Source organism: Saccharomyces paradoxus, chromosome XI, assembly GCF_002079055.1.
Source record: "Saccharomyces paradoxus chromosome XI, complete sequence".
Classification (NCBI taxonomy): Eukaryota; Fungi; Ascomycota; class Saccharomycetes; order Saccharomycetales; family Saccharomycetaceae; genus Saccharomyces; species Saccharomyces paradoxus.
The window spans coordinates 160,373-175,220 of NC_047497.1; the positions used below are offsets into that span (position 1 = coordinate 160,373).

The window sequence follows — 14,848 nt, forward strand, 5'->3', positions numbered from 1 at the left end:
GATTAAGTTGTACTTTTGTTCTCCGAACTTCTGTGAGGATAGAAAGAAACTAGTAAATAAGAGGATAGAAGCTACTAAAGAAGGAAAATAGACTTCTTAAAGAAAGCAAGACGGAGTGGTGAAGTAGAAAAGCGTTGGCAAGGTCGGGCAATCATAGATTAATCTATGTATATACGTTTTACGTAGGTTATGTTGAATTGCCAAGTATATCAAGCAAAAGTCAACAGCTCTAGTAGGCGATCAAATCACTCAAAGCTGTTGGGCTTCTTGTTACACCGTTTAAGTTCGCGTTAATAAGATGAAGAGAAAATAACGTGAATCAAGTATCGACGTATTAGGCAATTTACAAGATCCGACTTGAATTTGCGGCAGGGATCTTAAAAAATAGAACGAACGCCTTACTCACCTAAAATGGGAAATTCTTCCGCAAAAAAAGTGCCCAAAAAAAAAAACTTCATGCGTTTACAGGCACGGGTGAAGAAAATGACCGAATATGGACATAAGCTCATGGAAGAAGCTGCTTCTATCAGGTTAAGGATACGCGAGGGAGAGTCGCATAAAAAAGCTAACTATAACCCTTAAACCCAAATTTGTCCTTTTTTACACCCTCCTTCCCTAGTCCTATATTCCCATACGAAATATCAATATTTTAGACTTAGCGTGCTCTCAAAATGCTGCTAGGAATCACTTTGTTCATTGAGTACCCTACCCCATTTGAACGCCCTTAGAAGCACATATAAATATGGGATTGATGGCCGTATTCATTAGAGTGGGGGGGAAATGGTAACTTGTTCGGGCATTGCGAAACAAAACGGAAGAAAAAATATGCGCGTTATATTATTCTTGCAATAATGCCTATTACTATGAATGATTAAACTAAAATGTAAAAAATGGAGATAATAGAAGTGAAGATTAAGCTTCCTTTCTCTCAAAAAAGCTCCTCCTTTTTACTCCGACAAAATAAAAAATTAGGTGGAGTGTAGTACCGCCAAAGAGCTATTTTTTATGTCTTCTAACTGAGGCTTATTTCCATTCGACAACGGGCGTGTACTTCTCTCACTAGGGCTTATCCATCTTTCAACAAAATCGGCAATTTCTTCGACTTCGCAGCTACTAGAAGAACTGTTAATTTCATTATAAATGTTCTGTAGCTGTAAGAAGTCCGTCATGAAGTATATTCTTCCATTTTGTTTATCTGAAAAAATTGAATCCGAATATGGTTGTACTATCTTGCTGGACCCTGTCGGCCGTGTGCCTATTAAGCTCTTTAAGAGTGATATTATTGTTGGGTTCGATCTTTGCGGAGCGTCTACAATGAAAAGTCTATGTTCTGGAATATTATTCTTAATTGTCGTCAGTATCTCAATTAATTTAGTGGGAATATAAAGCTCTTTATCAGAAATTACATGGGATTGATCACTAAACATTTGTTCTAATGCAAGTTTACATGAATAGTCAATAGCACTATCAAAGCTCTTGGTCTTTTGACCATTTTCATTGACGCCGACAAAGCATTGTTGCCAAGTGTCGTCATCCGAGGAGTACCTTACTAAATCGTGGGTTGTGTATTTTATAACATCGTTTAGCATCAAAATTTGAATTGGGTCCTCTATGTGTAAGTTCTTCTGTAATAAATATGGGGATACCGGATACTCTTGTACCAAACTGACCGATCCAGGTATTCCGTCCAAAAGCCTTGACGGTACTTTGTCACACTTGTATAAAGGTATCATGAAATATTTTATTTTCTGGAACATGTTATCAGATAACGTCGACTTTAGGTATGACATTAGGTTTTTGCAAATCTGGATCGCTTGAGGTAAATCTGTGTAAATATTCACAATGTTGAGGTCGTAATACGGATAGTCATTTAATTTGTAATTGACCAGTAGCCATTTGGCAAGGCACTTGCTAAATAGTGGGTCGCAGTCGAGAATGTTATCAAATGAAAAGGGATCTCCTTTTGTTGTTATAGAAACAGGCTTTTTTTGTGTAAAAAAGTTTTCTCTTTTCATTATATTAGGGAAGTTTTGCCACTCTATGTAATCTCTCAAAGAAATTCTCGCAGTTTGGCCTCTTTTTATTCCATTTGTGGAGAGCAATTGTTCGAAAGTAAGCAGTGGGTAATCGGACTTCAGACGAACCTGAATTCTCAGGGGGTGGAATCTTTTCATCATCCACTCCTACCAAAAGCAGCTTTTTAGATGATATTAATCTTATTGAAGAAGCACTTACAACCCATTCAAGACAAAAAAGAAAAGTTGAAAGGGAGTTGAAGAGGAAGCCACTTTTAGATCCGGTCATCGCAAATTTACACGATGGCGCATCCTACTTTCTCGCATTTTGATTGTTCCCGCTTTCGGAAGGACCTTTAACACTGCCGAGATGGACTTTCTTTTTCTAGCAGCATTTGAACTATGTATCAATAATTTGAGAGGGTGAACAAGCATTATACAGATTTATTATAGATAAAGTACGTGCGCACCGATCAATTGTGGTTTTCTGTTATAAAAATTTACTTTCTAAACTGAACTCAAGTTCCCTTTCTAGGTCTAAGATAAAAACACTGTCATCCTCATTTGCACTTTGATTTGTGTCATTATTGAAATCTGTATCGTGCCCTGGGGGAGATGATGAAGCTGAGCCCATTTCTGCTTTATTTGACTCTGTAACTCTGTCTACTAACTCCCTACTTTTATGCCGAGTATCCCGTTCGAAGGTGTCTCCCTTTTCGTTGACGCCTTGAAATGAGTTGGCGCTTATTTTCAGAAAGTTTTGGTATGAATGAGCTGTAGTTAGTGATGGAAGTTGATTTACATCGGAATTTTCAGGATTATAACTGGGTAAGACATTCCTTGAGCGATGGACTTCTACAACCTCCTGAGGAATGGCGTCCTCTGAGGATGGGGATGAGGATGAGAAATCGCCACTAACGGGATGTTTCCTAACAACTTCCCTGAAATCAAATACTTCCTTTATGACTTGGTTTCCTAGTTCCACCATATTTTCGATACGCTCAAATTCGAATCTAAAGGTTTTTTCACATGAGGGTTCATCGTCTATGTCATGCCATACTGACAAATAAGGATGTTCTAATGCCTCGTCTACAGTAATCCGTAGTTTAGGATCAAATTCTAGCATTTTTTTTAGCAGTGCAAGCGCTTCTGGATTAGCTCTGGGTAATATGTTTTCAAACGATGTTCCTGGTATATTACCGAACTGAAGGATATAATTATGCACCTTCTGAGAGGCAATTTCCTGTAGCGTTTCCTCCGATGGAGTTCCAAGTACTTGCAGAATATGGTTCAATTGATCTACATAATCTTTTCCGTCAAATATAGGTTTTCTACCCAGTAGTTCCGCCAAGATACAGCCCGTTGACCAAATATCGACAGCTTTTGTGTACTCTCGATAACTCAGCAAGATTTCTGGTGCTCTATACCACATCGAGGCTATACGACTCGTAATGAAGCGGTTATTTTCTTCGTGGTTTTCTGAATAACTGCACGATAGACCAAAATTGCAAATTTTTAGTTGACAATCACTATTAACAAGTAAGTTCTTTGGTTTCAGGTCACAGTGTAAAACATCAGCAGAATGTATGTATTTCAGAGCGCACAGTATCTGATATATGAAGCTTTGAAAGTGCGAATCTTCCAACTGTTGTCCGGACCTTAAAATTTGATAAAGATCACATTCCATTAGTTCCTCATATAAATAAACGCCATTTAATGCTCCATTCGGATAGAAAACTATATCAGTATCAAAAAGCCACACTATATTTGGATGACCTCTTAAATGTCTTAGTAGTTTTAATTCACGAAGAGTTCTCTTACAAGATTGTTTATTGGCAAACACGTTGGGTATTTTTTTGATAGCGACGGTAGTCTCCTCACTCGCCTCTGAATAAGTCGAAGAACATATGAGGCCGTGTGAACCGCGACCAATCTTACTTGTCAAATGAAAATGTTTATTTAAGATAAAATCTTGACCGAATGCACGAAAAATACATCTCTCGGTGTCACTCGCCATCTAATCGTAAATTTTCTTCTATATCGAAATATTCCAGGCGCCAAGTTAATCTGGTAGTAAAGTGGCCTGTAGTGATCCTTCCTTTTTTTTTTGCCCTTTTTTCACACAGTCCCAAGTGACAATTAGCAGTTTCATTAAATGGCTTTTTTTGCCTGGTATAACATCATAAAGGTTCTTTCTCTTTTTATCCAAAAAAGCTAGACACCCTCTGAAAAGGACGTCATCCTCGAAGATTACAAAATTTGTAGCAGCGCTTTTTCACTGCTGCGAGTCAATTGCTTTCATGGCATTTTTAATGAAAATACGAGGACTCACTAATTCCTACGGTGCCTCCTGCATGGATTGATCGCGAGTTACTATTTTTAACTCGAATGGGCCTGCGCGTGTTTCTCCCGCATGTAAAATAATTTCTTTGCTGCGTTCAATAACAACGACAGTTAACGGAAACAGTGAAGTAATTGAAAAGGTTCAAGTGATAAATAGCCATGCTGAGAGTGATGTTTCTATTTTTGTAATTAACACATCTTTTAATGACGTCTTGTGGTCTAAAAAACTATGGCATCCATTTTTAGATGGTTTTTTCCTTTAATAGAATTGAGTAGAAAATATATGTCAGTTTGTATGCCAGGCAACCATGTAGAGATTTTAGTCGACCGACCATTGACCCTTGTAAAGCCTTCTGTAACCTTTTGATAGAATATAAAAATGGTTGCAAAGGAGAAACTATATTCTGCCATGAGATCAGATTCTATTTTATTAAGCGTTGCCATAGAACTTTTTGAGATTTAGATTATTCTCTTGCAACAATAGGTATCTTTGAAGGTATTAAAATAATTTTGACATATATTTTCTTATGAATGGGGCCTGAATTTCCTGCCAGGAATAAAGCTATGCTGAGAGTAAAAATATGCATAGAGAATTAGGAAAAACCCTTCAATGTTACACTTAAAGCAAAGCAAAAAAATTGTCATGATTGAAAGAATGGTACGGGAAATGGCCAGCATTAATATTTTTTCAAATCTTTGCGATATTTTTCAAGTACTACTACCAGATCTTAGTTGAACTAAATATGCTATCAACGAGCTCACCAAAACTGTATTGGAGCCAGAAGCAAAATATCACTGAGAAACAAAGGGCAGTGATATTTTCAACATCCACCAATCTCGAATGTACCAATATTTAACATAAGTTATTTGCTTCAGTTACTTTAAGTAACGTTTTGCTGCATCAGCCACTTAATTTTCGTGCGTGTGATCTAGATGGATATCGAGAAGCAAGTGGACAATTATGTACACAAAATAGAGGATTCTAGAAAAGAACCCGGATATCGTCGCTTGAAATTTTTCCACGATGAATACCATTGGGTCATCATAGAGAAAACGAAGTGCTCACCCAACTTAACTGTAGGTATTATTTGTTGTTTCATAAATGCAGTACCAAAGTGAGAGGTACTATAGTCAATTATTTTTTATTGTGTGGGGCTGGTATGTTATTTTTGCACAAAGGTGGTATTCTTACCCAAAACTTTCTATAACTCGGTAGTGACTGTGCCTTGCAACACGTTTTATCCTCTTATAGCGTCATGTCATCAACATGATGTTTTTTGCGGTCGAGCATGAATGTGTCCGCTAGACGTTTTACATAAAGCCATCCATTCACGTTGTTGGTGCTGCTCTGGTGAACACTTTACGACAGGAATGCATACTTCTTTCCATTATCTCAACTTTCCTTATGCTTCTGCACATGATTGACATGGTTAAGATGTTTTTCTGGAGTTGTCATGGTAATAATAGGTCTGAACGCATAAAACTTCACAGTTTTAGTGTCTTGCACACAACGTTTCTAGGCGATGATATTTGGTTTAAGATTTCCCGGAAGAAATCGTTATCTCTTTTATTTCGTCGTATTAAATCATTATCCAAAAATAAAAAAACTTTCTCAAAGGAATATGACATAAGAGTATAAAAAGACGTTTAAGGTACGCTAGCGGGAAGAAATACTGGAGCATATTCATATGTAACATGTTCTATTTCTATCATAATTTTACTGTATAAAAAACATTCTTGTTTGAAATCATCGCGTTAATGAAACAAAAAACATTGGAAAAGGTGCCATAAACAAAAAGGTGGCAGTATCAAATAACAGCTGCGATGAAAGGAGCTTTTTCGATTCTCCTGTGTATTTGAAGGCTTTTGACAGTATGAGTAAATCAAACCGGGCGAGATGATTCTCTCAAGTACTAGTCCAATGAAGAGGCTAGTTACCGTACCTATATACATATATATAACTATTTCTTTTAATTACTCAAACAGTTCTCTCTTGAATCAAATACCCCACATTTTCATAACGAAAACTTCAGAATTATTTAATATTCTTTAGGCACTTCATTATTTATTATGCTACGTACGCAAACAATAGATTAATTTTTTATGAGATTCTCCTACCATATTTGAAGTATTATTCTTTCAGTTGATATTAGGTCAAGAATCTTCCTGGCATGCGTTATTCCTAAGTTAAACTTTGTATTGGAGTGACAAATCGTAAAAATCCTGAAAACAAAAAAAAGTACGTTTAAAACGATTAAATTTTGACATGAGAATAATCTACAAATAGATAGAAAGGAATAGTAATATTGTTAGGGAGAATTATGAAGAAGAGTGTCACAAAAGACATCGAAAATAATTAACGAGCCATGGGTAAAAGAAAGAAGTCAACAAGAAAGCCTACCAAGAGACTGGTCCAGAAATTAGATACAAAATTCAATTGTTTGTTTTGTAATCATGAAAAATCAGTGTCATGCACTTTGGATAAAAAAAATAGCATAGGAACTTTATCATGCAAGATTTGTGGGCAGTCGTTTCAAACGCGTATAAATTCACTATCACAGCCGGTTGATGTATATAGTGATTGGTTCGATGCCGTCGAAGAAGTCAATTCTGGTCGTGGAAGTGACACAGATGATGCTGACGAAGGCTCTGATAGTGATTACGAAAGTGATTCAGAGCAAGACGCTAAAACGCAAAATGGCGGTGAAATCGATTCTGATGAAGAGGAGGTAGATTCTGACGAGGAGAGAATAGGGCAAGTTAAAAGAGGTAGAGGCGCCTTGGTAGATAGTGACGATGAATAATCCGGTCTTGAGAAAAAAGAGTATTTACTTAGGTCGTATATATTTTATACTTTAAAGTAACCCGTAAGGCATTTAAGTTCCTTTAAATCAACACATCGTCCCGTCATCTTCATCATCGTCATCGGTATCAAATATGGATTTAGGTGGGAAAGCAGTTTTAACGTGATCTGCTAACTGCATCTGTCCATCTCCACCATTTGTGGGGCATCTATCAATCGTAATTGCGCCCACCTTTGATTTCAGAAGCGTGAAAGTACCATTGTTGTCTTTGTCTGGGTTGTTAGGCAGCAGATGACTCGCCTCCATCTGTTGCTGCTGCTCCCGTTGTATATGACTCTGTACATGCCTCTGTGGCGCATCCTCACACTTAGTGAAATCGAATTCTGGAGGCGGTGATGCCGGAGGTGATATCAGAAACATTTTTTCACTCTCTGGTACTTTTAAGTACTGTTTAGTTGAATTTTTGTGTCCGTCTTGCAAGGAGTAGCTAAAGTTGAACTTTTCCACCTCTGAAGCATGAGACGCATCCATAACATGCTGGGATATGACATGATTGGGGCAAATCAACAGTATTCTTTTGAACCTTTTCAAAATAATTAATTGTAGTGGTTCACTTTCATTGATTTGAAACTTCATTAAAATACTCTTGGATAACCAAGCCTGGATTCTTTCAACATTATCGTTGTCAATAATGTCACACTTATCCGAGGTTATGATTATCGTATCTGTTATAACCTTACCCATTAGCAATTTTGTGTTTTATATACCCGTTTGTTTCTTGCTTGACCTTTTTAGCCCTCTTTTTCATAAAGTTACTGGATTCAAAAAGGAAACCACACCTTATATAGAAGTCGTTGAGCGGAAAGGGTCTTCTCAATGAGCCGCTCAGAGACTACAGCTGACCGCATCTTGCGGCCAAATGGCAACATAACATAATTCAAAGCCTCTTGAACCTTCTTTCAGCGCCATATCGCAATTTGCTAAACCTGCAAATGGCATATGTTACCCATGAAGCGAGGCTTGGAATACATAATAAGAGGCCTTTTTCATATTTACTATTCATCAACACTGCGCCTATTCGTGGTGACACATTAAATAATACAGCAGATGTGCTGCGGGACTTCAATCTAAAGTGCACTTGGGCTAATATGGCCAAATAATTTCAATCTAATTCGTCCGCGCTGTAAACTGAGAAATCATATAAACGTTATATCAAGAAACAACAATCAAGCGATAATTTAAAAGTCTGACAAAAAAAGATAGCTAAAAAGAGGTTGCAGAGTATGCTAATTGTTCAGCGGTTATTATTGAAAAGCGCAGCTAGGGGTTCTTCCCTAGTAGGCAAGGTACATCCTTGTTTAAGGTCTATCGCTCTACACTCTAGACATTTATCTAATGTATGCTCGTTACAAGCAGATGTCAGTAGATCACTGCGGATCAATAAAGCATGGAAACAGAGTAAATTGGCAACCCCAAATCACTTAAATATCATCAGTAGACGCCCTCTGTTCACAAAAACCAGTCACGCCTGTGCGAAGTGCCAGAAAACGTCACAATTACTAAAGTATGTTTGCACAAAAGCTTAGCAAAGAAACTAGAAGAAAATCTACACAATACAAATCACCACTGGTTATTTTGAACATGAAACTGAAATATCAGAGTGTATTACTAGTCTCGTTTACCATTCTTCAACTGGTGATTACAAAGTGAGTTCACATATCGTTGTTACCCTCATGTTCTTATCTTTTGCAGCAGGGAAAAGGGATTTACTCAACTGATTGGCTTTGATACACCCAGTTGTGATTGAAATAGCTTAGGTAAATATTTTCAGTTGGAATACGATATCCTTTTATCTTTTCTGTTTGTTTGTTTCTTTATCGACCTCTGAGTTCCTACTAACCTACCTTTTCTACTAATTGTACTCTAAAGTACAAAGAACAACTAAAATGACCAGTAACACTCCAAAACGTGAAATTCTTCCTGATAATGTCGTTCCTTTACACTATGATTTAACTGTGGAACCTGATTTCAAAACGTTCAAATTTGAAGGCTCAGTTAAAATCGAGCTGAAAATCAACAATCCTGCAATTGACACAGTAAAATTGAACACCGTCGATATCGACATTCACTCTGCGAAAATTGGTGATATCAAAGCTTCTGAGATTACCACCGCTGAAGAGGAGCAACAAGTCATCACATTTGTGTTTCCTAAAGGGACCCTGTCTTCTTTCAAGGGTAATGCAGTTTTGGATATAAAGTTTACCGGTATTTTAAATGATAATATGGCTGGCTTTTATAGAGCAAAATATGAAGACAAATTAACTGGCGAAACAAAGTATATGGCTACTACTCAAATGGAACCTACGGATGCCAGAAGAGCCTTTCCATGTTTTGATGAGCCTAATTTGAAAGCCTCCTTTGCTATTACTTTAGTTTCGGACCCATCCTTGACTCACCTATCCAACATGGATGTCAAGAACGAATACGTAAAGGATGGAAAAAAATTCACTTTGTTTAATACAACTCCTAAAATGTCAACATATCTTGTTGCTTTCATTGTTGCTGAATTGAAATACGTTGAATCCAAGAACTTTCGTATTCCCGTCAGAGTTTACGCTACCCCAGGTAATGAAAATCATGGTCAGTTTGCCGCTGATTTGACTGCCAAGACTTTGGCATTTTTTGAAAAGACTTTTGGCATTCAATATCCTCTGCCCAAAATGGACAATGTTGCCGTTCATGAATTTTCTGCAGGGGCTATGGAAAATTGGGGGTTAGTCACATATAGAGTGGTTGACCTACTACTAGACAAAGAAAATTCTACATTAGATCGTATTCAAAGAGTCGCTGAAGTGGTTCAACATGAATTAGCTCACCAGTGGTTTGGTAACCTAGTTACCATGGACTGGTGGGAAGGCCTATGGCTAAATGAAGGGTTTGCGACTTGGATGTCATGGTATTCATGTAACGAATTTCAACCAGAATGGAAAGTTTGGGAACAGTATGTTACCGATACCTTACAACATGCCCTAGGCCTTGACTCTTTGAGGTCCTCTCATCCGATCGAAGTTCCTGTAAAAAAAGCTGATGAAATTAATCAAATCTTTGATGCTATTTCTTACTCGAAAGGTGCTTCTTTACTAAGAATGATTTCGAAATGGTTAGGTGAAGAAACTTTTATTAAAGGTGTGTCCCAATACCTGAATAAGTTTAAATACGGTAACGCGAAGACTGAAGACCTATGGGATGCTTTAGCAGACGCATCCGGTAAGGACGTTCGCTCTGTGATGAATATCTGGACTAAAAAAGTTGGTTTCCCAGTTATCTCAGTTAGCGAAGACGGTAACGGTAAAATAACATTCCGCCAAAATCGTTACTTGAGCACGGCTGATGTCAAAGCCGACGAAGATAAAACCATCTATCCTGTATTTTTGGCCTTGAAAACTAAAGATGGAGTTGACAGCTCCGTTGTGTTGACTGAAAGAAGCAAAACTATTGAACTAGAAGACCATACATTTTTCAAAGTTAACAGCGAGCAATCTGGAATTTACATAACATCCTACAGCGATGAAAGATGGGCAAAACTGGGTCAACAAGCCAACTTGTTGTCTGTTGAGGATCGTGTCGGTCTGGTTGCTGATGTCAAAACATTATCTGCCTCTGGCTATACCTCGACTACTAATTTCCTAAATTTGGTTTCCAAATGGAACAATGAAAAGTCGTTTGTCGTCTGGGAGCAAATAATCAATAGCATATCTTCATTGAAATCTACTTGGTTGTTTGAACCAAAGGAGACCCAGGATGCGCTTGCTAATTTCACGAAACAATTAATAAGCGGCATGACGCACCACTTGGGTTGGGAATTCAAATCCTCTGATTCGTTCTCCACTCAACGTTTGAAAGTGACCATGTTCGGTGCTGCTTGCGCCGCAAGAGATGCACACGTTGAGAAAGCTGCTCTAAAAATGTTTACTGATTATTGCAGTGGTAATAAGGAAGCCATTCCAGCGTTGATTAAACCAATCGTATTTAACGCTGCAGCAAGAGTTGGTGGTACAGAAAACTACGAAAAAGTTTATAAAATCTACTTAGATCCCATCTCTAACGATGAAAAGTTGGCCGCACTAAGATCTTTGGGTAGGTTTAAAGAACCTGAATTATTGGAAAGAACCTTAGGTTATTTGTTCGATGGTACTGTCTTGAATCAAGATATATATATCCCAATGCAAGGAATGAGGGCTCATCAAGAAGGTGTCGAGGCTTTGTGGAGTTGGGTGCAAAAGAATTGGGATGAACTTGTGAAGAGACTGCCTCCCGGTCTTTCAATGCTAGGTTCTGTTGTCACATTAGGTACTTCCGGTTTTACATCCGTGCAAAAAATAGATGAGATTAAGAAGTTCTTCGCCAGAAAATCTACAAAAGGTTTCGATCAAAGTTTGGCTCAATCACTGGACACCATTACTTCGAAAGCGCAGTGGGTTAACAGAGACCGTGACGTGGTAAGCAAGTACTTGAAGGAAAATGGTTACTTTTAATTAAAAACCGATTTTTTTAACCATTTTATCTTTTAGTATAGTAAAGTATCTACAAATGATAAATACTTCTTTTAAGGTTGGTCTTGGAATGAATGAGCTTAGCTTGCAAAGACCGCGAACATAAAAAAATCAACGAAATATACGGCTTTCGGATTTTGGTGTTCATCCATTTCAACCCATCCACTCCTTAAATAAATCTGTACATAACATCAAATGTTGTTTTTGAAAAAATTTCAGTAGTTTTTTCCCCGAGGTGGGAAGAATTTTAGGACCAGTTCTTTTAAATATGAAAAGTATCACTAACTTGCTATCTGTACAAGCGGAATAGAATTTCGATAACAAATCACACCTTCTACATAATATCATCCAACTAAGCAAATATAGATATCCCAAAATGGTATGTTAATAACTAATGAATGCAGTGAAACTGGGCCAGTGACAGGGACAATACATAAGATAAAGTAACAAAAGAACAAAGAGGAGATGCGGTAGAATTGTCGCCAAGAGAGACAAAAAAGGTTGAAGAGAGGCGTATGGAGCATTCGAAACCGGTCATGCTAAGAGGTTGAACGTGTGAGCGTACATTTCATTATAGGGGAAGCATAGAAATTAGATAATAGTGAACTCCATTTCCAGCTACTTAGGCTATTATTTGTTTTGTTTTGTTCGTATCGGATCATTAAGGGCCACAGGGGAAGAAGTAAAAGAATTTTACTAACAATTACATTTATTTCTTTTTCGTCTACACACAGGTTTTAGTTCAAGATTTATTGCACCCAACTGCAGCCTCTGAGGCAAGAAAGCACAAATTAAAGACCTTGGTCCAAGGTCCAAGATCTTACTTCCTGGACGTTAAATGTCCAGGCTGTTTGAATATCACTACAGTTTTCTCACACGCCCAAACTGCGGTCACCTGTGAATCCTGCTCAACAGTCTTGTGCACCCCAACTGGTGGTAAGGCAAAGCTTTCTGAAGGTACATCTTTCAGAAGAAAGTAATTTCATTACCAGTCAGAATAAACGAAATTTACTCCAAAAGCAGAGCATTAATAAAGTGATTCAATTATGGAACCAGCAGGGTAGGTTTTATCATATATAATATACACTCAGTTGTCATCTTTATTGGCTTTTTACAACGCTGCAACAAACTGTACTATATATATCATATTCACGTATGTAGAATATTAAAGTATTGAATATATTAATATTATTACTTTATTTCCAGTCACCAATAGTTTCTCATTTTTTATTTACATGTTGTGAAAAATGGTGACCATGGAAAGTGGACAATTCCTTCATCACCTCGAAGTTCGAAAACTGGTGATCATCAAATTGAAGGGAGTCCTCCAATTCGTTATAAGATTCCATAATCTTTCTAGCCTTTTGACGTTCTTCCTTCTTCAATTGCTTGATTCTTTCCTTTTCTAGTTTCTGGAATTTCTTAACATTCAGGTCTCCCAGTCCTTTAATCTGTGTTTTGGCCCCTGAAGCCCATAAATCACCTTTTTTACTCTTCCTAGCATCATGGTATATTTGTTTGGAAAACGACCGAGAAACTGTCCATTTTTCAAGTTCACCTGATGGCGCACATAAATCCATCATAACATGACCTTTACGTTTGACAGGATCATTGATAATTCTAGGCCAGGTATTTTGCGTGTCATCACCCAGCGATCCAATATCATATTTGCTGTTGACATTTTCACCCCGTAATTTACAGATTTCTTTTAACGTATTTTTGTCCTTTTGTGATCTCTCAAGAATTAAATAAGAATAATTCAAAATTTCATAGTCACGACCGTTTCTCCTTCCTGACCCCCTTAGTCTAGACGAATTTCCTTGAGAACCGTCCCACGATGTAGCCAGAAGTTTACCCCTCTTTAATTCTACGCTGAATTTGGGTCGCTTGATGCTTTTTTGAAAATTGCAAAATTTCAAGTCTTTGCCTTCTTTATGTGTGTAAAAGTTAGGATTTCCAACTTGTAAGGGACATTTTCTTTGATGTGGACAAGGTGCAATCACCTTCAGAAAGTAATTAGTAGGGATGTTCCCTAATTGCTCATCTTTTTTGTCTCTTACTGTTACTCCCTTTAACCAAGGCCTTGGTATTTTTCCGAATTCATCTGGGAAGTTTTCAGGTCTAAGCATAACTTGCCTTGCCCTAGCTATAACCTCGAATCCCATTGGGTTTCCTCGTTCAATAATAACAATATGCCCACCAGGCGCTAGCATGTTTAAGTAGTGCTCTATGTTTTCATCTACCTGAATTGGAAATTGATTCTTGTCATGAAGAAGTTGGTGCGTTAAAATAATGAGATCATATTCCTTGGATGCGGGAATAGAAGATCGCAAGTTAGTCATAATGTTTATTTTTCTTGTCATTACTTCTCCAATAACTTCATCTTCTTGAATGATCCCGTTCTGTCTATTTATTTCCACTTCTTCCCCTGTAGACTCATTTGCTTCTTCAGCGTTGACCACTTCGTTAAGTTGCCTGCTCAAAATAATTTTGGCTCTTTCTTGCATTTCCGCGTTCCCTAAGATAACTGCATCTTTTACATCAGGTCTGTAATTTGGGCCCAAAACATCGTTTAGGGCAACTATGCCAGTCGCAGGGCCGTATCCAACATCAAGGATCCTCTGAGGTTTAAAATTCTCAGGACCTACCCTTTTTTGTAATTCTTTCAGACTTTGGAAAATAGAACCGTAATTTTGTAAAAAAATGGACGCTATATGAGCATCAACCTCCATTTTGGTCCTACAGGGGCGGTGTAATGAGTTCGATTCCTGAATCTCTTTGTAATAATTTGTGGCAACCCTTCTAAGATTATTCGGAATATGTATAGCCATAATATTATTATTGATTGCTTTGCTTACATCAGGATTCAACTCTAATTGATCATGATATGACCGACCCTGGAGAGTTTTGGGAAGTAATCTGAGTTCTTTAGAGTTGATCCCTGGAATTGAACTACCAGCTTCATCTCTGTACGACGGAGGAACATTCATTTCTCCATTGTGCGTGCCTATAAAATCCGCCAAATCTAACCTTCGTAAATTTACGCTTGTGAGCTTTGAGTTAAATCGGACATTCTGCGGTAAGATATTGAGGCATCTTCTCATCATTGTACCTAAATTAAACGGACCACCTT

At 37.6% G+C, this 14,848-nt stretch overlaps 7 protein-coding genes across 7 annotated transcripts; 3 read left to right on the forward strand and 4 right to left on the reverse strand.

Moving 5' to 3' along the window:
- Window positions 1-968: 968 nt before the first annotated feature.
- SPAR_K00580 (type II protein arginine methyltransferase) lies at window positions 969-2,177 on the reverse strand (the record flags this gene model as incomplete). Its single annotated transcript, XM_033911582.1, has 1 exon — window positions 969-2,177. The coding sequence occupies one exon, from the start codon at window positions 2,175-2,177 to the stop codon at window positions 969-971; it is 1,209 nt and encodes a 402-aa protein (XP_033767473.1).
- Window positions 2,178-2,505: 328 nt separating this feature from the next.
- On the reverse strand, window positions 2,506-4,032 carry KDX1 (putative protein kinase KDX1; the record flags this gene model as incomplete). The annotated part of the gene is made up of 1 exon (XM_033911583.1): window positions 2,506-4,032. The coding sequence occupies one exon, from the start codon at window positions 4,030-4,032 to the stop codon at window positions 2,506-2,508; it is 1,527 nt and encodes a 508-aa protein (XP_033767474.1).
- A 2,692-nt stretch (window positions 4,033-6,724) lies between these two features.
- ELF1 (Elf1p) lies at window positions 6,725-7,162 on the forward strand (the record flags this gene model as incomplete). Its single annotated transcript, XM_033911584.1, has 1 exon — window positions 6,725-7,162. The coding sequence occupies one exon, from the start codon at window positions 6,725-6,727 to the stop codon at window positions 7,160-7,162; it is 438 nt and encodes a 145-aa protein (XP_033767475.1).
- An 87-nt stretch (window positions 7,163-7,249) lies between these two features.
- On the reverse strand, window positions 7,250-7,906 carry RCN1 (Rcn1p; the record flags this gene model as incomplete). Its single annotated transcript, XM_033911585.1, has 1 exon — window positions 7,250-7,906. One exon carries the CDS (start codon window positions 7,904-7,906, stop codon window positions 7,250-7,252), a length of 657 nt encoding a protein of 218 aa, XP_033767476.1.
- Window positions 7,907-8,445: 539 nt separating this feature from the next.
- Window positions 8,446-11,697, forward strand: APE2 (metallo-aminopeptidase; the record flags this gene model as incomplete). Its single annotated transcript, XM_033911586.1, has 2 exons — window positions 8,446-8,726; window positions 9,099-11,697. The coding sequence occupies 2 exons, from the start codon at window positions 8,446-8,448 to the stop codon at window positions 11,695-11,697; spliced, it is 2,880 nt and encodes a 959-aa protein (XP_033767477.1).
- Window positions 11,698-12,091: 394 nt separating this feature from the next.
- RPS27A (40S ribosomal protein eS27) lies at window positions 12,092-12,695 on the forward strand (the record flags this gene model as incomplete). The annotated part of the gene is made up of 2 exons (XM_033911587.1): window positions 12,092-12,094; window positions 12,450-12,695. 2 exons carry the CDS (start codon window positions 12,092-12,094, stop codon window positions 12,693-12,695), a joined length of 249 nt encoding a protein of 82 aa, XP_033767478.1.
- A 240-nt stretch (window positions 12,696-12,935) lies between these two features.
- On the reverse strand, window positions 12,936-14,822 carry RSM22 (tRNA methyltransferase RSM22; the record flags this gene model as incomplete). Its single annotated transcript, XM_033911588.1, has 1 exon — window positions 12,936-14,822. The coding sequence occupies one exon, from the start codon at window positions 14,820-14,822 to the stop codon at window positions 12,936-12,938; it is 1,887 nt and encodes a 628-aa protein (XP_033767479.1).
- Window positions 14,823-14,848: the final 26 nt, after the last annotated feature.